At 51.3% G+C, this 25,711-nt stretch overlaps 2 protein-coding genes and 1 non-coding gene across 4 annotated transcripts; 2 read left to right on the top strand and 1 right to left on the bottom strand.

The window, feature by feature from the left end:
* Positions 1–6,554: 6,554 nt before the first annotated feature.
* On the top strand, positions 6,555–6,633 carry MIR130A (microRNA mir-130a). Its single transcript, NR_038513.1, is given in 1 exon segment — positions 6,555–6,633. It is a non-coding gene; the product is annotated as a microRNA mir-130a (primary transcript).
* Positions 6,634–9,082: 2,449 nt separating this feature from the next.
* Positions 9,083–13,869, bottom strand: YPEL4 (yippee like 4). Its single transcript, XM_003122717.6, has 5 exons — positions 13,642–13,869; positions 10,942–11,266; positions 10,721–10,764; positions 10,274–10,382; positions 9,083–10,091 (listed from the first exon to the last, which is right to left on the bottom strand). The coding sequence occupies exons 2-5, from the start codon at positions 11,080–11,082 to the stop codon at positions 10,002–10,004; spliced, it is 384 nt and encodes a 127-aa protein (XP_003122765.1). The 5' UTR covers positions 11,083–11,266; positions 13,642–13,869; the 3' UTR covers positions 9,083–10,001.
* A 4,289-nt stretch (positions 13,870–18,158) lies between these two features.
* Positions 18,159–21,456, top strand: CLP1 (cleavage factor polyribonucleotide kinase subunit 1). 2 transcript variants are annotated; one of them, XM_005660899.3, is made up of 4 exons: positions 18,159–18,259; positions 18,430–18,499; positions 19,001–19,628; positions 20,325–21,456. In XM_005660899.3, the coding sequence occupies exons 3-4, from the start codon at positions 19,023–19,025 to the stop codon at positions 20,994–20,996; spliced, it is 1,278 nt and encodes a 425-aa protein (XP_005660956.1). In that variant the 5' UTR covers positions 18,159–18,259; positions 18,430–18,499; positions 19,001–19,022; the 3' UTR covers positions 20,997–21,456. The 2 variants fall into 2 exon arrangements, with proteins under 2 accessions (XP_005660956.1, XP_003122764.1); XM_003122716.4 differs by lacking the exon at positions 18,430–18,499.
* The last annotated feature ends 4,255 nt before the right edge of the window (positions 21,457–25,711 follow it).

The raw sequence follows: 25,711 nt of genomic DNA, 5'->3' as shown, positions 1-25,711 counted from the left end.
ACTAGGCTCTGCTGGTTGTAACATCTCTGTGGTGACCATTCAACTCTGACATTGAGGAGGTGTGGATGCAGCCGTAGACAATGCAGAACCAAGTTAGCAGGGTTGTGTTCCAATGAGTTTTGTTAAAAAAAAAAAAAAAAAAGAAAAGAAAACCACCCAAAACAACAGGCAGAGCCCAGGATTTGGTCTATGAGCTGTAGTTTCTGACCCTTGCTCTAGGCTCACGGGAAGGGATTGAAGAGGCAACAAATGGGGCAACTGATGAAGCAAGAATAGGATGGAGGAGTTCCCATCATGGTTCAGTGGTAACAAACCTGACTAGTATCTATGAGGACGCAGGTTTGATCCCTGGCCTTGGTCAGTGGGTTAAGGATCTAGTGTTGTGGTGAGCTGTGGTGTAGGTTGCAGATGCAGCTTGGATCTGCCATTGCTATGGCTGTGGCGTAGAGTGGCAGCTGTAGCTCCAATTCAACCCCTAGCCTGGGAACTTCCATAACCTGAAAGAGGGGCCAAAAAAAAAAAAAAAAAAAATAGGAATGAGACTTCGGGTTTGCTTCAGAAAGAAGTTTCTTGCATCTTTTTAGACACCTGCTACTCTCTGACTTCCTCTTTATGTGTCTGCCTCTTAACCCTCAGCTATGAGCACCTTTCTATGCTGGAATGTTTCCCAGTAAACCAGAGCCTTTCACGCAAGAAGCCCTCAGACGCATAAATGATCAAGAGAAGCATGATGGTAAAGACACAAGGGCACACTTGGAAAAGGCCTGCGTCACCTCAGGGAACTAGGAGCCATGGAGCCAAGTTCCCTCCACTGATGGTTCAGCAGGGAGGAAACGTGACTCTCATGTTTCAGATTTAGTCCTTCCAAGAGACAGAGGATTGGGGCAGATCTGTCTCACAATTACAGAGTTCTAAATGGTATACCCAAATAGAGATCTGCGGAGAACTCTGGAGATTGGGGAGGAAGGCAAAGAGGGACCTCCAGAATCATCCCAGACATGCCATAGAATGGAGGGGAGAGGAAGCTACTGCAAAGCCCGGGAGCATTCTGGAGCTCCCAGAGGAGAGAAGAATGTGATGGGGGTGGGTGGGAGTGGAGCCAAATAGCTCCTGGGTACATTTTTTTAACACCTCCAATAACAGGTTAGACCATGTCCAGCTATTCCTGGGCTCCATTTTTTTTTTTTCTTTTTTAGGGCCGCACCCAAAGCATATGGAGGTTCCCAGGCGAGGGGTCAAATCGGAGCTGTGGCAGCCAGCCTATAACACAGCCACAGCAACACAGGATCTGAGCTGCATCTGCGACCTACACCACAGCTCAGAGCAACGCCAGATCCTTAACCCACTGAGCAAGGCCAGGGATCAAACCTGCAACCTCATGGTTTCTAGTTGGATTCATTTCCATGGTGCCATGATGGGAACTCCCCGCCTCCATTTTTAACTTTTTCCTGAGATGGATAGCCATACAGAGGTTTAAAAAGAACTAAGTAAGGAGTTCCCATTGTGATGTAGGGGAAACGAATCTGACTGGCATCCATGAGGACATAGGTTAGATCCCCAGCCTCCCTCAAAGGGTCGGGGATCCAGCGTTGTGGTGCAGGTTACAGACGTGGCTTGGATTTGGCATTGCTGTGGCTGTGGCATAAGCTGGCAGCTGCAGCTCCAATTTGACCCCTGGCCTGGGGACTTCCATATTGTGGAGGCAAGGCCCTAAAAAGAAAAAAACAAAACAAAACAAAACCAAAGCAAAAACAAAAACCAAACATGAAAAGGTGGTAAGTGAAAAAGGAAGCCTGCTCCATGCCGCTCCATGCAGTCCATTTACTGAATAACTCAATGATACTTGTGTGGTGGGCACACAAGAGCTCTGAAGAGATGTACTGTTTCTTGTCTTAAATTGCCACCCTAGCTCTTGTCAGCAGCTTGGTCTCTATCCTTAAAAAAACAAGAAGGATGGACAAACTTGCAAATTATCTGCTAGCCCTAGTCTTCCATGTGGTGTGGGTGTGTATACTTCAGCTCCCAGAACAGAGATCAAGGGTCCTAAGAAGGGGGTTCCTGAAACGGCGGCAGGCAGTCAAACCTCATTTCCTGGGTGATTTGGTGACTTGCCCTTGGTGATTTGAGCTTTGGATCTGGAGGATTTTGCACGTGAGGACTAAGAGAAAGGATTTTTTTTTTTTTCCCAGCAAGATTCCTAGAATATAGGGAATTCCCTTGTGGCTCAGCAGGTTAAGGTTCCAGGGCTGTCATTGCAGCAGCTGAGGTCACTGCTGTGGTGTGGGTTCGATACCTGGCCCAGGGAACTTCCACACGTTCTGGGTACAGGGGGAAAAAAAATTCCTAGAATGTTATTTATCAGCAAAACCACAAGGATTCTGGACCTCCACTGTCCAATATGGCAGCTGTTGGCTACATGTGACTATTTATTTATTTAGTCTTATTAGGGCTGAACCTGTGGCATATGGAAGTTCCCAAGCTAAGGGTTGAATTGGAACTGCAGCTGCCAACCTACGCCACAGACACAGCCACGCCAGATCCGAGCCACATCTGTGATCTACGCCACAGCTTGTGGCAACGCCGGATCCTTAACCCACTGAGTGAGACCAGGAATTGAACCCGCAATCTCATGGATACTAGTCGGGTTCTTCACCCACTGAGCTACAATGGGAACTCCACATACGGCTATTTAAAAATGATTAAAATTAAATGAAACTAGAAAGCCATTTCCTCAGCTACAGGAGCCACATTTCAAAAGCTCAGTAGCCACGTGTGGCCAGTGGCTACCATATTGGATGACGCAGTAGAGAACACGTCCGTCTTCACACAGAGACTTCTATAGGACCACCTTCTTCTAGATCCAACTTCTGCAAATCAGGAAGTTGAGGCCCAGAGAGGAGACATGTCCTCTCAGAACATCTTATAGCAGATCTGGGCCCAGAACAACGTAACCCATTCCTAGGCCTGACACACTGCTCCACTCCTGCTGCCTCCTTCCTCTATCTATGCCTCTTTGGGCTCCCAGCTCAGAGGCCCTAGTGGGCCCAGCACAGGGCCAGGCGGCTGGGCGGGTTGGTCCCAGGGGATGTTTGTGACTGAGCAGAGCTCCAGATGCTGCACATTCCTGGTAGGGTCAGACCTGCCCCGCGGCACTCAGGGAATTAGCCTCTCTGAAGAGCCCCAGATCTTCTTTCCGGAGCTGCCCTCTTCCTGCCCAGCCCAGGGGGCTGGTGGGTTCCAGAGTGCTCTCTGATCGCCTTGGGTGAGGCCGAGAGGCGGTGTGGATTCCCTGTAGGAGAGGTACTTCTGCTCAAGGGGGGTTTGGAGACAGGCAGGAAATTGCACCTCTTGCATCTTCTAAAGGTCTCCAAGTCCAGCACAAGGGGTATCTGGGAACAGGGTTTCTGCCAGCCCAATCTTGGAGCCGCATTTGGCGGGAACCCCATCTGCCCTCACCTGCAGCCCGGTGGGGGGGTGTGATGGAAAGAGCAGGAAGATGGGCGTCCTGGCGTGGGGATAAGGGGGGGTGAGAGGCCAGGGGAGGGGGCGCCCGGGAGCTCCCTGACCTCGCCGGCTGTTGGGAGGCGGAGGGGATGGGGGTTGGGGGAGAAGAGGGGAGCCTGGCAGCCAATGAGAGGGAGGATCTCGTTTCAAAAGGGTTAACCCACAGCCAATGGGAGCCTGGGGGAGCGGATCCTGCTCACTCCATTCAAGAATCCCAAGTATTCAAGATGGACGGCAGGGAGTGTGGAAGGAGAAAGGGGGCGAGGGGGGAAGAGCGAGATCCGCAGAGGACAGGGCGCGGCGGCCGGCTGGTCCCTGGCCCTCAGTCCCGGCCGGCGGGCGGAGGGGCGGCCGCCGGGGATCCGAGCCCGACCGGGGAGAGGGGCTGCTGGGGTGCGAGAGGGCGTGAGAGAGGGGGAGCGAGGCCAGGGAGGGAAGCCAAGAGGGAGGGAAGGGCAGAGAAAGAGCCCGGGAAGAAGGAGGTGGCAGGCAGAGGAACGTGAGAAGAGCAATGTGTAGGTATCGTGAGCGCCCAGAAGGGTAACGCCACCGATTTTCGGTTTTATTCTCTCGGGGCGGGGAGGGGGTGGTCTGGGCGCTTCCTCTCCTCTTCTTTCCCTCCTTCATTCTCCTCCACTCGTGGGCATCTCTTCTATTTTTTTTTTTTTTTCCTTTCGCAGCAACTGTAAATGGGAAGCACTAGGCATGCCCTGCTGGGGTGGCTCCACTGTCAATTTCCAATGGAGGTGTGGTGGGGAAGGGGTGGGGGCTCTGCTAGGCAGGGCTGAGGCTGGGCCATCTGTCTGTGCCCGGGCGTGTGTGTGGGGGTGTGGGGCACTGGGGACTTGGCGGGTGTGTTCAGACGGAAACGCAGTGGCTGGAGCCGGGCCGGGAGTTCTGCATCTTGAGAAGTTGTGGGATGAGCCAAGGGGCTGCGTGTGGGTGTGAGGCCCACTCTTGGGCTAGGAGTTGTGGGGTATTAAGGGGTGTGTTCTGTGGGGGAGCTGTGAGCTCACACTCCAGGACTTGCTCTTTGGGTAAGTGTGTAGTAAGGGCTGAGTTGTGCAGCAAGTATGGCTGGGAGTTTGTGTGCGTGCGCGTGTGTGGTCCAGACTCAAGGTGTGTGTGCGTGTGTGTGTGTGTGTGAGTGAGTGTGTGTGCGCGCGCGCTGGTGGGGGCGGGGGGCACAGTTGGATGTAGAGGGAGCGCCCACCCCCCCCTTCCCCCTGCCCCTTTCATCCCATTCACAGAACGGGGCTTTCAGGACCCTCCTGGTCTCCTCCTCCTGTCGCCATGGCTGCGGGGAGGGGGTGGGAGGAGACAGTTGGGGCCAGCCCCTGCCCCTGCTGCTCCAGCTAACCCTCCACCTGCCCTTTCTCTCCCTTCCACAGGCTGGGCCCCATCCCCTGCTGCTCTGGGGGGCAGGGGCCGGAAGATGGTGGCCAATGAGGAGGGGGAGTGGAGAGAACTTGAGCCGGGGCCTCCCCTCCCCCATTTCCTCCTCGGTCTCTACACTCGCCTCTGGAAGGAGCTGGGGGATGGCTCCTGGGCCCAAGGTGGGGGAGGGGCCCTGCGGGCTGGTGAATCGCAGGGCCGGCTCTGGACTGAGTTGGGTGTGAGAGCTAAGGCGATCTTGGTCCCAGTCCCCTCTCCCTTCTGTCCCCCGGGAGAGATCTGGGAACTCCTTGGTGAAGAATCTTCCCCTAGCCTCCATGAAGCTTGCTAGGTGCTGGTGCCTTGGCCCCTCTGCCCCCTATTGGCATGATCCAGTGCCCAACTGGGACTCCTTTACTCAGCCCAAGAGCAGAGGCCTGGGGCCTGACCCTCGTGGGGCCTGACCCTCGTGGGGCCTGACCCTCCTGGGGCCTTGGTCCGGGTTCCCTAAGACTGTCCAGCTTGGGGCAGGGCCCGGTGCTTGGAGATCACGGAGGCAAACTCTGCCGGGGAAAGTGGAAGAGAGGCTCGCCTGCTTCCTGACCGGGTGGGAGGCAGCTGGAGGGGAAGCCTAGAGGAAGAGCTACCAACTGGGATTCTGTGTTCCATTTCTCTGCCAGCTGTGAAGGGACATCTCCCAGAGGGGGTCACAGGACCACCCCACAGCTGCTGCCCCTCTGGGCTGCACCTGGTTCTCCAGGTCAGCACTGGAGCTGAGCTTCCCAGACCACAGCTCTAGCTAGGATGTGCCACGCGAGAGCTCTGCCTGGCTCTGAACCTGAGTCCAGTCCCAGGATGGTTTATCCAGGGTTTAAGCCCCCTTAGAGCAGGATGGAATGGGGGAGTTCTGGGTGGGCTCGAACACTCCTTTCCTGGAGTCCCTGGATAAAACAGGAGACCGCTCAGGTTCTGATCCCATTGCCAGTGAAAGCCTGTCTCTCATGGTGAGGGAGTCGCCTGCGCCATTTTGCTTAAGGCTGAATCCATTAAGTGGACTTTGAAGACTTCCAAGAGGAGATGCAGAGGTGGGACTTCACCCACAGCTTCCACCTCCAGACCTGGAAGCTTCTCTGTGTGGCCTGGGGACCTGTGACTGTTCTCCCGCCACCTCAGGTCCCGAAGGTTCATCTGAGGCTGCCCCCTTAAGCTGTAGAACTTCCTCTTATCTAAACTAAAAAGGAGAGCACACTTTAGACGAGGGAGGAGGAGAAGGTCCTGCAGCCCTGGTCAGCCAGCTCCTCTCCTAGGTGGAAGCTGGGCAGAGATACAAATCCAGATAAACATGGCTTCGTGTGAGTCACCCCCAAATTGGGGGGATTTCTTTCAGTCATTTCCTGTGAAGATTGAGTGCCAAGCTCAGGGTATCCATCCCTTCCGCTGCCTCCTTGGACCCCCTGCCCCCAAAGCTCCAGAAAAAGGTGGTCTCTCCGAGCCAGGAAGGGTGTTAGAGAAGAAGGTAAAAAGAGGCGTGACGGGCAAAGACCGATTAGCAGGGAGAATGGAAGAAAAGGGAGGAAACTACTGAAGATGAGAAGGGGCAGAGGGAGGCCGAGAGAGCTGAGTGGCCCGGGTACTGGGAGAAGGGGCGGGGAGGCAGGGCCGGCGTGCCTCTGCTGCGGGCCGGAGCTCTTTTCACATTGTGCTACTGTCTGCGCCTATCACTAGCAGTGCAATGTTAAAAGGGCATTGGCCACGTAGTGCTACCCAGCGCCGGCTGCCTCCTCAGCATCCAGACTTCTTCTCCCATCTGGGCACCAATCAGCTACCCTGGTGGGAATTTGGGAAGCCACGGAAGTGGGGGCCAGGGGAGGGCTCACGGTTTCTGGAGCAGTTTCATGTGCAATGCCTGTGCTTGACACCAGCTACGTTACAGTGAACCGAATGACTTCGGCAGGCCACATCCCCATTTTACAGATGAAAACACTGAGCTCTTCAGTGGCAGAGTCTAAATCTAATCCTGTCCCAAGACTGACAGCTCTCCAGTCTTGGGGAGCTCTTTGGAGAGGGGTTGATTAGATTCTGGAGGACGCGATTGCTGGAGTTGGGGCAGGGAGGGGGCGGGAGGGTTTTGATGCCACCTGCTGGTTGTATGAGGGTAACTTCCAAAGGCTCAGGCCTTTAAGGATAAAAGCTGTGGCTTGTTGGCTAAGAAGGAGGAATTTCCAGACACAGCTTGGAACTGGTTGGTGGAGAGAAGATTGGGATCATCACCTTTGGGACCAGAGTAGACTTCCATGAGAAGTGGGGGAGGGGGCACAGGAATGGGAAAAAGGGCTCACTGCTCCCCAGGGACAGAGACCTGTGTGTCCTTGGCATTCCACACTGGCAGCTCCTTCCTTGGCTCTTGGGCATAAAAAGAAGTCATCTCCGCCTTCAGTTCCCAGCACGGCCCCTCTTGGTCGCAGGGCCCTTGACAGTGGTGCTTCTCCAAGGTCCACCTGCCTAGGCATCCAAGAATTGGACAGCATGGCCCATGGACTGATCTTAGAGAGGAGATGGAGTCTCTTGAGCCACAGAATGATTCTTCCAAGAGAGGTGACAAAGGACTTGAGAGCACTGGCCGCCGTTTACTTCCCTGTTTCCCACAGTGCCAGTTGGCTTAATAAGTCAGTTCAAAGGCAAACTTGGGGAGCTTTCAGAAGGCAGCTAATTTGTGCCTGGTTTTCAAGGTCAGTGCTTGGGACTTGACAAGCCTTCCTGAACTTTGGTGCTAGAAGTGCGACCGAGAGGGACAGGTTTCTGGTCCTTTGCTGAGAGCCTGAGAGAAGGAACTGAATGATGGGACAGACCCCTGAGGCCTCTCAAATGGAGGTGCTGGTTGTCATTTCCTCATGGCTTGACCTGCCTTCAAGCACCTGTGTCTTCCAGCTCTCTTCCGCCCAGACAGCCTCCCCATTCCGACGGTGACGGCAGAATCTGAGATGGTACAGTTAGCTTCATGTCCCTTTTTTCATTCTTAACAATACTCTTTGAGCCTCTTCTCTGGACGCAAAACAGCCACTCGATGATGCCACTCGTTAAAAGCCAAGACATTTTCTGTATTTCCTTAAGGCTGAAGTGTTTCGAGGTGAGAATGAAGTGAGATGGAACCCCTAAGTGTTTTATGGCCCCTGTCTGTCTTGCCTGTGTTACCTCTCACCCACTTGAGTCTATGTTCCAGTCATAGGAGACTTTTATTTCCTCCTCACATTAACTTGAGCCACTTGACACTCGGTTCCCTTGGCCTGATATATCCCCCACTCCGCTCTCTTCCTCTTTGCCCACCCAACTTCTCATTGTTTAAGTGCCCCTTAGTCACCACTTCTGCAAAGCCTTCCTAAACTCCTCAAATCTAGGCTAAGCCTCTCCTGTGAGCTCCCGATCTTACTCCCCCAGCTCTGCTCAGAGCCCTTGTCACCTTCTGGAAGTGCCTGGTTATTACTGTCTGTCTTCCCACTAGACTGCAAGCTCCATGAGGTCAGGCCATGACTGCCTCGTCCGCCACTGCATTCCCAGTGCTGAACAAGTCCTGGCCAGTAAGAGGTGCTCTGCGAATATTTACAGTGTCCATGAGCGAATCTGGAAGTAACAACTAGCTTACAAAAACTGATTTTTGTGATGCGTACGTACCATCCTCCTTGCTGTTGCCAGTGACCCCACAACAATAGGAATTTCCCATCATTGCCAAATACGGCACTTGGGTCACATGGCTGCACTGATGCTGTGATTTTGAGCTATTTTGTTCCACTTTGTATCAGCTGCCAGGGCAGCACCTTGGCTGATCGATTTTCCTTTTAGCCTTAAGTGTGGCCATGAGCTGACCAAAACATTTCCAGAGCCAGGCTGAGAGGCATTGGGACCCAAGAAAACCCTTGCTCTGGGATGAAGCTTTTCCAGACGCCTAATCCAGGCAAAAATGGATTTGTTGTCAAGGGCTCCAAAAGGCAAGCAGTTTTGGATGCTCCAGCTGGAATAGCACTCACAAAAGCCATCTCATTAAGTAAAACCTCACCTGAATCTCCATCCCTTGTATCTTGCCATAGACAAAGCAGTTGCTGCCCCCTAGTGGTCTGAAGGGGCAGTTCAGGGTGGGGGTGGTGAGGAGGTGTGACTCGATAGTCTATGGTTGGGCTCCAGGAAGAAAAGTCAGAGGATAGAGCGCCTCTTGGTTGCTTTTCCCCTTTTTATTAAAAATAGACCCAAACACTTTATGTATCATACAAAAGTTTCATTCGCTGGTGGCAGCCACGAGGAAGCCTGGCCCCCGTAGCACTGATGTCCCACCTTCCCTCCAAGGGACTGGGTCCCTGGAGCAGTGGCTGGGCCTCGGAGAACACCCACTAAGACTGCTTGCTCTGGAAACTGCCAGCTGGGGGTGGGGGCTGTTCCAGGGGCCACTCCCCGCCCCACCCAATAGCAAAGGTCAGATACTCAAAAGTGCCTCTTTAGTGCCAAGATAAACTTAACAAGTGGAGTGAAATGGAAACCCCTGTGATTTTTTTTATTATTTCCCAGGGCCTGGGATTTGGGTTTTTGGTTTTTTTTTTCTTTTTTTCTTCCACCCCCAGATCCTTTCTCCTACGCATGGGGGTGGGAAACTTCACCCTCAGAGACCCTGGTGTCTGAAGCCAAAATTTCACTCCAGCTCGAGCCTTTTCTCATCTGCTGTTCTGTGGCCATGATCTACCAGCCCCATGACTCGAGATTTGTCCTCCGCTCACTTCCAGAGGTGGAGTAAACACTGATTCCTCTCATGGTCCTCTCTGCCTGAGTCTGCACCCTACCATCCTCACAATTTTCAGGACCTTGGGGCTAGAAGGACCCACAACCATCCCTTTCCCCCAGTCTGTCTTCCCCTGACTGCTGCCCACTCCTGAGCCATCAACACCCCTGGGGTACCCCAGACCCCTGTTCCAAAGGGGCCTGGGAGTGATGAGGTGGGGGTGGGGGAGGGGTTGGCGGGAGCCGGGTTCCCCCCAGGGGTGGGGCAGTACTCATGCTGGTATGGACTGCTTGGCAGGGCCAGGGGACAGGTGTGGGGAGGGTGGGGCATGCGGAGGAAGGGCACAGCCTGCCTGAGCCCCTCAGTCCCAGCCGTTGTCCTTCACCATGTGTGACATTTCAATGATGTACTTCCCTTCTTTGTACTTCTGGCTTGTCTCGAAAGCTTGTTCCTGGCGGAGGAGAAGAGGCAACTGTAGGACAAAGCAGTTCCCTGCCAGGCCCTCCTACTGCCCTCAGCCTCCCCGACCTACTCCAACCCAACTACGAGCCCCCTCTTCCCTCTGGTCCCTGGGGATGAAGGGCTGTGGGGACGGGCCACTTCAAAGGGCAGCCCCTCTCCCCAGGTACTTACATATTTCCAGCCCAGGGTGGTTTTGCAGCTCTCGCAGAAAATATCAGCTACTGAGTGGAGCCCCGTGAGCAGGAGGCGCTGTTCAGCTGGCCCACAACCCACGTTGACCCTGTCTCAGGAAACAGAAAGGACCCAGCACCCAGGGGGATGGCCCTGTCAGTCTGGCCCCCAAAGAGCCCAAAGGAACTTCCGTCTGGGGAAAGCTTAACCCGCCCAGCTAGAAGCCCCTGGCTTCAGCAATCCACCCCTCTGTCTAGTGCCTGGGTGGCCTTTCTCCAGGGCTGGGCCCAGATGCCCCACCAAAGATGTGCAGACTGAGTTTCTGAGCCCCTGGGCAAAAGGAGAGACAAGAGCAGAAGGCGCAAGGCTACCTTTGGCTGGCTCACCCCCTTTCTGCACACAGGAGAGTCACACACACAAGCTCACATGCACAAGAAGTAGACTCACACGGAGTTGAACAGGTATGCTCGGCCATGGCTTCCTTGGAAGGACTGTGGAGACATGGGACAGACAGTGACTATGGAGTCACCCTTGGCCCTAGGGTCACTCTCAGCCGGAAACCCCCAGGGGCATGGAGGGAGGACGGACTTTGTGGCCTCACCCCAGGTGAGGTTTGGACACACCTGGTGGGGGAGAGGAAGGGAGTGGCAGGCTCCCACCTGGCATACCTTGGAAATAAGCTCATCATGTTTGGCCAGGTGTGCGCGGCAGTGGACGCAGCTGTAGGTGCGGTGGCAGCGGGGCAAGTAGCTGCGGAACGTCTTGGTGGGGAGGCAGGCAGGGCCTGGGCCAGGGTCACAGCTGGGCATGACGGGCTGGAGGACGATGCCCTGGCGGGCAGGCGGGGCTGGCGCCGTGCAGCCCCCGCACAGACGGTCGCAGGTGAAGCAGCGGAGCAGGTTGGCTAGAGCCGTGTTTCAGGGCAGGAGAAATGTGGGGGGGCTGCCCGGCCAGGGCCCCCCCAGACGTGAACCAGATAGAAATAGAAGTCACCTGGGAAGAGGAGAAGGTGCATCGGAAGAGCCACGATGGCGTAAAGAGCCCCTCCTGGAGGGATGGAAAAGATGGGACCCGCTCCCCTCTACCCTCCTCCCCCCATGACCATCCACCCTCCTCAGCATCCAGCCTGTGTCTCCCTGTGCCCTGGATGTCAAGTCTGCTCTGGCAAGCCTGGCAGCGGTTCCAGGCCTCTAGCCCAGGAGGTGGTGTCTCCCTCCTGGGGCGAGAGCAGCCTCCATCATTTTCCACTGAGAGCAGCCCGCCCCGCTGGCACAAGCGCTGCCATGGGAGCAACGTCATTTGCAAGTGCTCTTTCCTTGATTTTCTGTTCTTTTGCAGACCTGCATCCCACATGCACTGGGTAGGCTCCGTGTCTCTGGGGCTCAAAGCTTTTTAAAAGTTGGGGGTGCCTGGCATTTTTTTCTTTCTTCTGGCTTCCAGTTGCAATGTAATTGGTCCATCATACACTTTGTGTGGGAGGGAGGGGCGTGGTGAGAAAGGGAAGGAGAACAGGCCGGCAGGTGCGCACGCACTCCGCTCCAGCCCTCTCTTGCGCTGGGGACCTGCGTGCTGGAAACTAGAACTTGATGGATGTTTCCTCTGGTACCAAAGACAGATGCGGCTGCAGCCCAAGTCTGCGCCTCAGTCCACTCATTCTGGCCCAGAAGCAGCACCTGGCTGTCTTCTCAGCCCCTCTCCCCTGCCCTCTGTAACTGTTGCCTTAGCCCTCAGTTAAGGACTTGGGCACCCAGCCTATCTTTCCTTCGGGAGAATCTGACAGCTGGAACCAATAGGAAGTACGGACGGTGTCAGGGAGGCTGCACTCCTGGACCTTGTTGTGTAGTGTGGGAACAATGTCTAAAATGGGCAGCTCAAGAGGCGGCTCTTAAAACCCGTGCTTTGGGGCACAAGGCAGAGAGTGTTTCTTTCCACCTTCTCCCAGGGGCAGGGACAAACAGCGTGACTCTATGGATGGCATGAGATAAAAGAATTGTTGGGTTCTGATTAAGAACCTTGAAGAAGATGCCCAGACTCCAGTCCCAGAGCGGAAGAGGGTGCTGGAGGCAGAGGATAAGGAGGGAGGGGTCCCCTGTTGGCTCTGATAAGCAAGTGAGCTGCTGCCTTCTCCTCTGTGGAGCCTTCAAACCCGTTGTAGGTGGTTTAGCCCAAGTCCTGTTCAGAGATGCCAGCTGGATGCTCGGGCAATGCTAGGCTACCAGGCAGAGCAGAGGCAGCATGGCTTGGAGCAGCCAGGGCAAACAGGATCTTGTCCTGTCCTGTCCTCTGCGATGGCCACCAGCACCCCAGCTGTTCCAGTGCTTCCTGCGTCCCAGAGGCAGTCTCCCTATGACAGCCCCCGACGGACAGCATCTTCAGTTCGACCCTCTCCCCCTGCCGGGGCCCAGGAAGACACCTTGGGCTGAGTTCAGGGTGACATTGGGCTCTGGCCGCAGGAAATGGGCCCTTGGCACCAGCAGAACACTTTGGCCTCCACTTCACAGGTCCGCTTGCAACTTTGCCTGCGAGTCCCCCCGGCAGCGCTCACTCCACCTAGCACACCTTCCAGGGGCCAGGGAGGGGGCCTTGCTCTGAGACTCCGACCCCAGCCTCCGGCACGCCTCCCTCCCTCTCTCTCTCCCCTGCTTCCCCATCCTGCGGAGGAGAAGCCAGAGAACCCCTCACAGGAGGGGCGGTGGGGAGAGTCAGGGTCACTTATCCCCCCCTCCCATCTCAGATTACCGGGAGAAGCAAGTTGGGCACATGACTGGGGGGAAAATACAAATAAAAAAATAAAGGCAAGCTGAGGGCTGGGGGGGAGGATGTTCCCCCCAAGTGAGATGGGGCTGGACCGTGGGAGGTTGGGGAGAGGGAGGGCTGGGGGAGGGGGATGCTGAGCAACCAGCGCTGACGGCAGAGGCACCGAGGCGGAGGCTCCAGGAACCAGGTGCGAATCCTGTGCCTCTTAGGGGAAAAGAAAAAAGGGAGGGGGCCACCTGCTCACGGTGGATTTTCTCATCAGCTGTGAGGCTTCGGCGCCCCCGGGCTGGCATTCTCAGTATGGTATGGTCCAAATAATGAGCAGCGCAGCCAGCTCCCAGGGCGGGCTTTGGGGTCTGCACCGGTAGCAAAACAATAAACAGTGATGCCTGATGCTGCAGCCAAAGTTGCCGGGAAATAAGTGCGGGAACCGTCAGAGCTTGGAGAGGGATGGAGGAGCTGAGAGAGAGGAGCGGAGGCAGCGGGGAGGGGGAAGGGAGGACAAAGGGTGGATGAATAATGCTTTTGCAAAGGGGAGAAAGCAACACGCAGCAGGAGGAGGAAATTTGCAAAGGGGAAAAGATTCATTTGGAGAAGGGCTGCCCCCTCACCTTGAGGTCGGCTCCAGAGATCTCCGTCTATCTCTCTCTCTCTCTCTCTCTCTCTCTTTCAAATCTCTCTGCTCACTCTTCTCTCTTCTCCTTCCGCTCCTCCAATTGGGAAGGGGATGGGGGCGGGGGAGGTTAGTTAGGGGCTCAAGACTGGGACTGCAAAGCTGGCCAGCTGCTGGGGGGGCCAGAGGTTGTCTCTCGTCTGTACCTCGGTCTGTGGGTGAATGTAGCTGTGTGTTGTGGAGCTGCATCATAACACTGTGAGTCATCCATCCCCCCACCCCCCTCACCTCCCACGTCAGAGCAGGGCTGGGAGACACAGGAGGCGGGCTGGGAGGAAGGGAGGGGGCAGGCGTTGAGGGATGGGGCCGGAGGAGGGATGCAGAGGGGTGGCAGCAGAGGGTCTGGCTGGCAGGGGAGCGGGTGCTAGAGGAGAGGCTGGTTGCTGAGGAGGAAGGCAGGAACCTGGGGGAAGGACGGGGCTGGGCAAGGATGGAGTACGGGTGGCAGGGCTGAAGGAAAGGAGGTGGCGAGACGGGTGATGGTGAGAGATGGATGCAGAGTCAGGCGCGTGCACACATTCAAGATGATACCTTTCCCGTTTCATCTCTGATACCAGCCCTGATGCAGGGCACAGAAAGACGTGTTCGTTGTCACATATGACACAGAGTGTCCCCAAGCTTGTACGGGGCACTTCCAAGCCTCAAAGCCTCAACTCAATACCCCCGAAGGAGTCACAGACTAAATATGACATCTCACGTTCAGGAACCTCTTATCAACTACTTCCAAATTATTTGTGCTTCATGGACAGAGGCACCCACATTACATAAGATTCTCTACCGGGCTGTAAACTTCCTGAGGCAGGTCCTCTGGGAAGCTCTTCTCTGCATCCCGGGACTGCATCACTTAGCGCAGAGCTTTGCATACAGAAGGTGCTCACAAAACAGCAGCTGAGGTGCAGCTTCAGACGTGGTCCAAGTGTCTGGCTCTGCTCGTGGAGAGACCTGAGGGTGGAACCCCAGCTCTGCCAACACACTTAGGAACCACTGGGCAAGTTGCTGATAATCTTTGAGACCCTGTTTACCTCTTCTGGTAAAGAAAGCGAATAATATTTGCCTCGTGGAGATGTGAAGAGAGAAAGCATTTCAATACCTAAAAAATGCCGCTAAGGTGATAGGCACGTGGTAAACAGTGGTTACTGTCATTTCAAAACAGTGTTCTCAACTTAATACCCCTAAACCCAGAGAAGACTTACAACTATTAAATTCAGATAGCTCAAGAGGTACATGCCAAAATTGTGTCTTATGAAGAGCTTAACATTTTTCAGTGTTATTTTTCTGACGGTTTCCAGTGATACTTCATTTAACCCAGAATATTGCTCATGAAGTGTTGCCCTGGGTATGTGGCTAAAGAATGTGGCCATTTTATCCCTCGAAAATAAAAACCCTGATTTCTAACCAAGGCTAACGTTCAGAAAATGAAGCACTTTTCACAAGGGAGAAGGTGGGGGGGATGTTAAGAAAGGAAAATGAGGTTGATGGGAGGCAGTGCTAGCTGGGTATGAAAAAGTGAAGGGAATTCTGAATATTTACTCTGGGAAGATTCTGGGATTTAACGTAAATTCTGAAAACACAATGTGGGTATCTTGAATGATGTTCCCAGAGGTTTGGGATTGAGAACTGAATAAAGAAAGAAGAGAGAAATGTTCTTGTCTGAGCAACGGACGGGAAGGGAAATGTAAGCGGACGGAGTTCCCGTCGTGGCTCAGTGGTTAGCGAATCCAACTAGGAACCGTGAGGTTGCAGGTTCGATTCCTGGCCTCGCTCAGTGGGTTAAGGATCTGGCGTTGCCGTGAGCTGTGGTGTAAGTCACAGATGAGGCTCGGATCTGGCATTGCTGTGGCTGTGATATAGGCCGGCAGCTGTAGCTCCGATTAGACCCCTAGCCTGGGAACTTCCATATGCCTTGGATGTGGCCCTGGAAAAGACAAAAAAAAGGGGGGGGGGAATGTAAGTGGAGGAGGAATTCGTCGAGGAAAATAGTGGGAAGTGGGAAAAAGAAAGTGAGTAGTTGTTGAGAGCAAGGATCGAAAGTTTAGAAGCAAAAAAGATAACAGGTGATTTAACTCAGGAAGAAAATAAGGATTAAGCTGGAAAGGAGAATGAAAAAGACATGTGAGGACAGTATTTATTTGGGGATGGGGCAGAGATGACTGGGGTGCTTAGTGAAAGATTGAAAGTGAGGAAAGAGAGTGCAGGGGAAACATAGATGGTTTAAATGTTGTGCCCCGACTATTTCTGTGTTTAAGAGGCAAAACAGAGAGTGGTCTAAAGGAGGGGAGGGGTTTCTTCTCCCTAAATTCAGCTTGAGATGGCTACCCAATATCCAAATAAAGATGACCTTCAGAAAACTGGGAGAAACAGTCTCAAGGCAGAGCGTGGAGGCAAAGAAACAGATCTTAGGAGAAAGACTGCAGGAAACAGGAGAGGGTGAGCTGACTCGGAGGGAAATTTGCAAATGGAAGACCAGAACGGAACTGCTGAAGAATCAATGAAAGATGAGGAAATACCTAATAGTTAATTGGAGAACTAATAACATGCATGGAGAATGAATTAAACAATTAAAGCAAACCCTCAAAGAAAGAACTGTGAGAAGTGAAGGTGTCACTCTTGAAAGTGAATGCTGGAGTTTCCTGGTGGTGCAGTGGGTTAAGGATTTGGTGTTGTCACTGCCACAGTTGGGGTCTCTACTGGGGCGAGGGTCGAATTCCTGGCCTCAGAACTTCTGCATGCCTGAGGTGGGGCCAAAAAAAAAAAAAAAGTGAATGCTAAGGTAGGGCCAGTGGGAAACAAGGCAATCCAGAAAATCTCCCCAGGCTTTTCCACCCAGATTAACCAGGTAAACTGGACTAAAAAAAGTATGCATCTGTAAGCAGAGCTGACAATCACAGTGTGTTTGTACCTCACAGGATTCTTGTGAGGATTAAATTTACCCCTGTAAAGCCCACAGAACACTATGTGACATCTAGCACTGTGCGTTCACTATTATTATAAGTGGACTCAAACTCCAAAGTCTTGGGTTTGAGAACTAGCTTGGGCAAGTCCCTTCATCTATCTTAGTCTCCTCCCTCACCTGAAATTGAGCAGAGCTGACTTGACAGGTGGCTGTGAAAGAGGATAGCTGAAAGGGTTTTGTGAAATGTAAACTACAAATGGATGGCATCTTTGTAGCTCCCCCTCCTCAACCTCTAATAAAAACTTAAGAGCTAAGGAATTCCCCTCCTGATGCAGAGGAAATGAATCCGACTAAGAATCGTGAGGTCGTAGGTTCGATCCCTGGTCTTGCCTAGTGGGTTAAGGATGCAGCGCAGCCGTGAGCTGTGGTGTAGGTGGCAGACGCAGCTTGGATCTGGCGTTGCTGTGGCTGTGGTATAGGCCAGCAGCTGTAGCTCTGATTAGACCCCTAGCCTGGGAACCTCCATATGTCACTGGTACGGCCCTAAAAGGACAAAAAGATAAATAAAACAACTTTGGCTGGGTATTGTTTTTATCCATATTTTACAATTAAGAAACTAGGTGTTAGAAAGTTTAAGCCCGTGATTTGCCCAAAGTCCCACAGTAAGCAAGAAGCATAGCAAAGAATACAAGATTCCAAGTCCAAGCTCATCAGAAGAGTACAGACATTGCCCAACCTGTTGTTTGTTGGATAAATGACTGACCTTGTATAACTGCCAGGGATTTAGGGAGGGAAACAGAGTTCCCAACAAAACACCTTGATCAATAAGAGGAGTGGGTATTTTCTTGTAATGCAGCAGGTTAAGGATCTGGCATTGTCACTGCAGCGGCTTTGGTCACTGCTGTGCCGCGGATTTGATTCCTGGCCCAGAAATTTCCACACACCATGGGTGGGGCCAAAAATAAATGAGAGGTTGTTGGGAAATGACTGACTTACAGAGTAAGTGGAAGAATTCTTGCACTTTTATTCAAAAAACATTTTTTTAATGACCCCTAGGGGCCAAGCACCGTATCAGTTAATTGGTGACGGTTCAGGTCCGGGTTGGTCTCTGTTTATGCTGTTTTCCTCCACTTTCTCTACCCCTAGGTTTTCTCGTATCCAAATGGAGTTTCCCTAATTTCCCCGCTTCCAGGCGACCATGGGACCTAAATAATGTCCCCTTCCCTCCGTCTTTCCCCTTCCCGGAGGGCAGTTGAGCGGACAACAGCGGTGAGCATCCGCATCCTCTGCGCTTTGGTGTCCATTGACCCTTCCGCCAGTCCCCGCCCCGCGCGGGGGCGTAACCGCCACTCCACCCCCTTCCCTCCCGTGGAAACGCGAACATCGGCGGCCGCCGCCCCGCCCACCGCTGACATCACGATCAAAACAATCCTTTAACTACAAGTCCCAGAAGGCCCAGCGGCTGCGCCAGGTGGCCGCTCGCAGCGGTTCTGGCACGACTACATGTCCCAGGGAGCACCGCGCGTCCACATCTCCTCTACTGCGCAAGTAAGGAAACGCCCAAGTTTCCGGCGTGGCTCTAGGCGAGCGCGGTTAGCAGTTGGTCTGAGTTTCTGCCTAGGAGGGCTTTTTGATTTACAAGGTTGGGTTCGTGCCTGTACAGGTAAGGTAATAAGCTTAGGAACGCACCGTCGCCTCCTTGGAGCGTGGACAGGTTTCACTGTCTAGGGAGGCTAGGACAAACGCTGGATTTAGAGCTGCGGTCTGGGATCAGAGATAATTCTTCGCTTTTCCTCGGCGTTTTCTAGTTCACGAACTGTTTTTCTCCTCCAGCAATCCCTGTTAATCCCCAGAACTTTGTGTGTGGAAGGGGAAGTGCCTCCAGTTGACAACTGAGGAAGAGGTGATTGATTTCTCTAAAGACACTACCTAGTAGTTGCTGAGCAGGGCCTTAATTCTGTTTTCTAAGTCGGAAACCGGAAACCGATATTCTCTGCTTTACATCGAATTACTAACGCCTTTCTTGTTGACTAAGAGGCTTAGGGAGTGGCCATCTGTTACCTTTTCAACTCTGGAATATCCCAGTTGAGTGTTAAAGGGGGAGATGAAGGCGATGAAATCAAGTCTCCTGTCAATCTGTAGAGACTGCTTTCTTTTTATTTCTGAGTCATTTATTCCCTCGGTGTATTTATAGAGGTGCCTTTGGGTTGTCTAGCCCCATCCTAGGTACTAGAGTTCCAACCCTTACATTCTTGTGAGGGTAGACAGACAATAAACAAATATATAGTGAAGCGGATGGTGATCAGAGATAAGGAGAAAAATAAAGCAGGGTAAAGAGAAACCGCCAGTGAAGGATTTTGAACTGAGTCCTAACTTATGTTTTGATCTGACATTTGTGTTCTAGGCACAACAACTACGCAGAAAAGATGGGAGAGGAGGCCAATGATGACAAGAAGCCAACAACTAAATTTGAACTCGAGCGAGAAACAGAACTTCGCTTTGAGGTGGAGGCATCTCAGTCAGTTCAGCTGGAGCTGCTGGCTGGCATGGCAGAAATCTTTGGCACAGAGCTGACCCGAAACAAGAAATTCACCTTTGATGCTGGTGCCAAGGTGGCTGTTTTCACTTGGCATGGCTGTTCGCTACAGCTCAGTGGTCGCACCGAGGTGGCTTATGTCTCCAAAGACACCCCTATGTTGCTCTATCTCAACACTCACACTGCCTTGGAGCAGATGCGGAGGCAGGCAGAGAAGGAAGAAGAGCGAGGTCCCCGGGTGATGGTAGTGGGCCCCACTGATGTGGGCAAGTCCACAGTGTGCCGTCTACTGCTCAACTATGCAGTGCGCTTGGGCCGCCGTCCCACTTACGTGGAGCTGGATGTAGGCCAGGGCTCTGTGTCCATCCCTGGTACCATGGGGGCCCTCTACATTGAACGGCCAGCAGATGTTGAAGAGGGATTCTCCATCCAGGCTCCTTTGGTGTATCATTTTGGCTCCACCACTCCTGGAACCAACATCAAGCTTTATAATAAGGTCAGAGCCAGGGCCAAGGTGGGGTGGAGGGAAGGGCTGCTGTCAGGGTTGAAAACTGTGCAGAAGTTTGCTAATTAAAACTCTTTGCTGGGAGTTCCCGTCGTGGCGCAGTGGTTAACGAATCCGACTGGGAACCATGAGGTTGCGGGTTCGGTCCCTGCCCTTGCTCAGTGGGTTAACGATCCGGCATTGCCGTGAGCTGTGGTGTAGGTTGCAGACGCGGCTCGGATCCAGCGTTGCTGTGGCTCTGGCGTAGGCCGGTGGCTACAGCTCCGATTGGACCGCTAGCCTGGGAACCTCCATATGCCGCGGGAGCGGCCCAAGAAATAGCAACAACAACAACAACAACAACAACAAAAAAAGACATTAAAACTCTTTGCTCCCTCTTGGCTGGTATATTGCTCCAAGATTTTAGGAAAGACAGTTTTGAAAATAAGTCCATCTCAAACTGTTAAACGTTTCTGCGGACCCATTCTTAAGTAATTTATTAAATTTCCACTTAGGACATGAAACAGAGGAGACAGAAGAAGCAACACAAAATAAAAATTAAATCCATGTTACGGGGTCAAAACCACAGCCATGAAAAATGTCATTTTTCTTATACCTGATACCACTTGTTCTAAAGAAAGATAAAATAGCCTTGGGTTTGTTTCTTTTGGTGTTTTTTTTTCCTCACTTTGCTTCTTTCTTTTGCAGATTACATCTCGCTTAGCAGATGTGTTCAACCAAAGATGTGAAGTGAACAGAAGGGCCTCTGTGAGTGGCTGTGTCATTAACACCTGTGGCTGGGTCAAGGGCTCTGGTTACCAGGCCCTGGTGCATGCGGCCTCAGCTTTTGAGGTGGATGTCGTTGTGGTCCTGGATCAAGAACGACTGTACAATGAGCTGAAACGAGACCTGCCTCACTTCGTACGCACTGTGCTGCTCCCTAAATCAGGGGGTGTGGTTGAGCGCTCCAAGGACTTCCGGCGGGAATGTAGGGATGAACGAATCCGTGAGTATTTCTACGGATTCCGGGGCTGTTTCTATCCCCACGCCTTTAACGTCAAATTTTCAGATGTGAAAATCTACAAAGTCGGGGCACCCACCATCCCAGACTCCTGTTTGCCCTTGGGCATGTCTCAGGAGGACAATCAGCTCAAGCTGGTCCCTGTCACTCCTGGCCGAGATATGGTGCACCACCTCCTGAGTGTTAGCACTGCCGAGGGCACAGAGGAGAACCTTTCTGAGACCAGTGTGGCTGGCTTCATCGTGGTGACCAGTGTGGACCTGGAGCATCAAGTGTTTACTGTGCTCTCCCCAGCCCCCCGCCCCCTGCCTAAGAACTTCCTTCTCATCATGGATATCCGGTTCATGGATCTTAAGTAGAGATCAGCAGGAAGCTTTGCTGCTTGGGGGCGTAGAGATCTCCTGGCCATCACAAAGGCAGATGGGTGAAGTGTGGGAATCTCTTGAGACCAGGCTGACCAGTAAGTCATGGACTAGCAGAAAGCATATATTCTACCTCTTAAAACAGGTGATAATAACCTAACCCTTTTGATCTTGAACCAAAAGGAAAACTGTAAGAATATAATTGGTTTCTTAGATTACCTAAGGTGTCACTTTGAATTCTTTGAGTTCCAGAAAAATCCCATTTCATTCACTGTGCTGCTATGTGGACTAATTCTGAGGAGGGATTTTTTTTTTTAATATTACTGCTTTATATTCTGTATATAGTACTTGTTATCTCGTTTATGCAGGGTGAAAGAGTGAATTTGAAGGACTCCTTCCAATAAAGTTCATATTTGGGAAAAAAAACTATTTTAATAAATATTTTTGCCATATCACAGAAGTTGGTATAAGTTGTTTTTTTTTTTTTAATTTTGTTCTTTTCCTCATTGTGGAAACATTATTGGGGTAACTTATTGTTGAATGTCTAGAGAAAAGGAAAGCAAAGAGTTCACCTGTGAGCTTAGCGAGTGGCTTGGGTCACTGCTGTGGTTTGGGTTCAATCCCTGGCCTGGGAAACTTCCACATGCCTCTGCCAAGGCCAAAAAAAGAAACACAAAAAAATGTAAATTGAGTTTTCAGGGGATAAGCTAGGAAAGCCTGTTCTTTTTGATCTCTTGCAAATGATTAGTGTTCCTAGTTTGGACTTGTATTATTAAGTATCTGATGCTCTTCATTCATTCTTTCCACAAATTTTTATCATACACCTACCATGTAACATGGGCCATTCTAGATGGGGGGAACAAGATAGACAACGTCTTAGGGAGCTTACATTAGAGAATAAATATTAAAAGATGAGTGTTGTGGCACACCGGAAATGAATCCGACTAGGAACCATGAGGTTGCAGGTTCGACCTCTGGCTTCGCTAAGTGCGCTAAGGATCTGGCGTCGCCCTGAGACACGTGAGACGCAGACTCGCTCGGATCTGGCCTGGCTGTGGCTGTGGTGTAGGCTGGCAGCTGCAGCTCCGATTAGACCCCTAGCCTGGGAACCTCCATGTGCCACCGGTGCAGCCCTCAAAAGACAAAAAAAAAAAAAACCCAAAAATAAAAAATAGCAGAAGAGTGTTATACAGAGAGACTTAAGGTTGGCTGATATGAGACAGAGTGGCTGGGGGCTACTTTAGATTGACTGGTTGAGAAAGGCCTCTTCTGAGTGCACTTTTTGAGTTAAGACCTGAATGGCTGTCTGAAATTGGGGCAAAGAAAGTCTTCCAGGTGGAGGAAACAGTGCAAAACCCTAAGAAAGGAAAAAGCTGGCGTTCCCATCGTGGCTCTGCAGAAATGAATCTGATTAGTATCCATGAGGACGCAGGTTCAATCCCTGGCCTAGCTCAGTGGGTTAAGGATCCAGCATTGCTGTGGCTGTGGTGTAAGCCAGTGGCTACAGCTCTGATCCAGTGCCTAGCCTGGGAGCCTCATATGCCCCATATGCCAAGGGTGCGGCCCTTAAAAAAAAAAAAGGAAAAAGCTTAATGTGTTGGGTGGAGGGAAAGGCCAATATGGTTGGAGTGTAGTGAGTCAAGGGGAGAGGTAAAAATAGAGGCTGGAGGGGAGCCAGCAAAGACCAGAGCATACAGGGTTTTGTAATCTAAGAGCAGTGGGAAATGATGGAAGAAGGTAATGTCTTTGTCCCTTTGAGTGGCTGTTAAAAAATACCACAGACTGGGTAGCTTATAAAAGGTCAGAAATTTTTCACAGTTCTTTAGGCTGGAAAGGCCAAAATCAAGGCACCAGCATGCGCATGTTCCAATAAGGGTTCTTTTCCAAGTTGTAGATTGCCTGTTTCAACTGTATGCTCACACAGTAAAAGGGGCAAGGGAGCTCTCTGGAGTCTCTTTCATAAAGGCACGAATCCCATTCACGAAGGCTCTACATTCATGACCTTAGCATTAGGTCTCATCTCCTAATACCATTGTTGTCACCTTTGGGAGTTAGGATTTCAGCATGTGTGTGGCGGGGTGGGGGGTGGGGGAAAGGGCACAAAAATTCAGACTATAGAGGGTGGTTAAACAGGAATAGCACGATTAAATTTACATTGAAAATTGGCTGCTGTGGGGAAAATAGATTATAGAGGCAAGAGAAGGACACAAGCTAGGGGGATTTTGTGGTATCTTCAATGTGAGAATGAATTAGAAGAGGGCAGCAGGGGTAGAGTTGGTGAGTAGATTGCCTTGGGATGTTTTAGAGGTAAAATGGATAGAACTTGCTGATGGGAGTGGTGAAGAAAAGCAAATGAAATCAAAGGTGATGCTTACAGTGTTTATTTGAGCTACCACACTGGATCCAAGATTGGGGAAACTGGGAGGGGAAAGGGAACAGCAGAAGTTCTACTTGGGGAGTTCCCGTGGCGCAGTGGAAACGAACCCAACTAGGAATCATGAGGTTTCGGGTTCCATCCCTGGTCTCACTCAGTGGGTTAAGAATCCTGCGTTGCCGTGGCTGTGGTGTAGGCCGGCAGCTACAGCTCTGATTCAACCCCTAGCCTGGGAACCTCCATATGCTGTGGGTATGGCCCTAAAAAAAAAAAAAAAAAAGAAAAAGAAAGAAAAAAGTTCTATTTGAGCAATGTTAAGTTTGAGCTAGTAGTCATCCATGGGGGGGTGCCACTCAGACAGTTGGAAATTGAATCAGGAGGGTTGGGAAAAGTTAAGAGTTGAAGGTTCATGAGAGACTTTGGCTTATTAGAGGAAATTTAAAGCAATGGTATTGGATAAAGTCACTTAGGGACTGTGTAAATGGAAATCAAAAGGAGGCAGAAGACAGACTTTCAGGGTACTCCAAACATAAGCAGTAAAACATAATGGGAGCTAGCAAAGGAGGCCTGACTTGATCTGGAAGCACAGAAGTTGGTGTTGACCTTGAAGAGTATTGTCTTGGAGTGGTGGGGATGAAAGTCCTATTGAAACATATTGAGGAGAAAATATTAACTGGGAAGTAGAGATAACTGTAGATAACTTTCAAGAAGCTTTGCTAAGAAAGGAAGTAGGGTAGGAGTATGGGGTGAAGGGACAGTTTGTTAGGTTTTTAGAGAGGATGCCTTTTAGCATATCAACAGAATTCTACAGGGAGAAAATTTAATAATGGGTATGGGTGTGTTCTTGACACTCCTTTTTTTCCTGTTTTTTTTTTTAATTTTTTAAATAAAATATCAAAGATAAAATTCAGAGGAAAATGCAGTAGTGAAGGGTATGGGATCCAGAGCACAAGGGGAGATACTGTCCCTTAACACAAAGACATTTCACAAGGACAAGAGGGAAGGCAGCATTTAAACACAAACAGGGGAGTTTCCGTTGTGGCACAGTGGTTAGCGAATCTGACTAGGAACCATGAGGTTGCGGGTTTGATCCCTGGCCTTGCTCAGTAGGTTAAGGGTCCGGCGTTGCCGTGAACTGTGGTGTAGGTTGCAGATGCAGCTCAGATCCCACGATGCTGTGGCTCTGGCATAGGCCGGCGGCTACAGCTCCGATTCAACCCCTAGCCTGGGAACCTCCATATGCCATGGGAGTGGCCGCAGAAAAGGCAAAAAAAAAAAAAAAAAAAAAAAAGACAAAAAACCCCAAACAAACTGGGTCATTGGTGGTTTTGGGGCTGAAAGGGCATTCTTCTCTTTGCTTAAATCCAAGGGTAGCATTTTGTTCTTGACTGCCGGTTTATTTACCAGTGAGTTGAACTAAATAAAAATGACCCTGTGGTTTGCTATCTATAGACATGAATTGCAAGTGGAGCAGATTTGAAGAAGTATAGATAAACTACACTAGAGAAAACTATATGGTACTACTTGATATACATAGCAAGGTAGTTCATTTGAAGTTTAGTGGTCTGGATATCCTATTGTTTTAGCCTAGATTTTACTGTGCAATACTTTTCAGAAGTGGCTGGCAATTTAAACCTTACGTTCTATTAAACATCCTTTCAGGGAAATATTTTGCATGATTCTTTTTTTTTTTTTTTTTGTCTTTTGTTGTTGTTGTTATTGTTGTTGTTGTTGCTATTTCTTGGGCCGCTCCCTCGGCATATGGAGGTTCCCAGGCTAGGGGTTGAATCGGAGCTGTAGCCACCGGCCTACGCCAGAGCCACAGCAACGCGGGATCCGAGCCGCATCTGCAACCTACACCACAGCTCACGGCAACACCGGATCGTTAACCCACTGAGCAAGGGCAGGGACCGAACCCGCAACCTCATGGTTCCTAGTCGGATTCGTTAACCACTGCGCCACGACGGGAACTCCATGATTCTTTTTTTATAGTAATTTTTTATTTTTTCCATTACAGTTGATTACAATGTTCTATCAGTTTCCTACCGCACAACAAGATGACCCAGGGAGTTTCCGTTGTGGCTCAGTGGTTAATGAATCCGACTAGGAACCATGAGGTTTCGGATTCGATCCCCGGTCTTGCTCAGTGGGTTAAGGATCCAGCATAATGCCGTGAGCTGTGGTGTAGATTGCAGATGAGGCTCACATCTCGCGTTGCTGTGGCTCTGGCGTAGGCCAGTGGCTGCAGCTCCAATTCGACCCCTAGCCTGGGAACTTCCATATGCCGCATGTGGGGCCATAAAAAGCAAAAAAAAAAAAAATCAGGAAAAGCATAAAA

The sequence above is a fragment of the Sus scrofa genome, chromosome 2 (assembly GCF_054392235.1).
Source record: "Sus scrofa isolate SSC_HxYL_T2T_F1_AM1 chromosome 2, Sscrofa_HxYL_maternal_Yorkshire_Landrace_v2.0, whole genome shotgun sequence".
NCBI lineage: Eukaryota > Metazoa > Chordata > Mammalia > Artiodactyla > Suidae > Sus > Sus scrofa.
This window is presented reverse-complemented; position numbering and strand designations above follow the sequence as displayed.

What these genes read in the sequence shown, in the direction of transcription:
- YPEL4 (XM_003122717.6), bottom strand. Translation starts at nt 11,082, where the DNA reads ATGCCCAGCTGTGACCCTGGCCCAGGCCCTGCCTGCCTCCCCACCAAG. An exon ending in GCATACCTGTTCAACTCCGT is followed by an intron (nt 10,383 to 10,720) that starts GTGAGTCTACTT and finishes TTCCTGAGACAG; the next exon opens with GGTCAACGTGGGTTGTGGGC. An exon ending in CCACCCTGGGCTGGAAATAT is followed by an intron (nt 10,092 to 10,273) that starts GTAAGTACCTGG and finishes CTCCTCCGCCAG; the next exon opens with GAACAAGCTTTCGAGACAAG.
- CLP1 (XM_003122716.4), top strand. Translation starts at nt 19,023, where the DNA reads ATGGGAGAGGAGGCCAATGATGACAAGAAGCCAACAACTAAATTTGAA. An exon ending in ACATCAAGCTTTATAATAAG is followed by an intron (nt 19,629 to 20,324) that starts GTCAGAGCCAGG and finishes TTTCTTTTGCAG; the next exon opens with ATTACATCTCGCTTAGCAGA.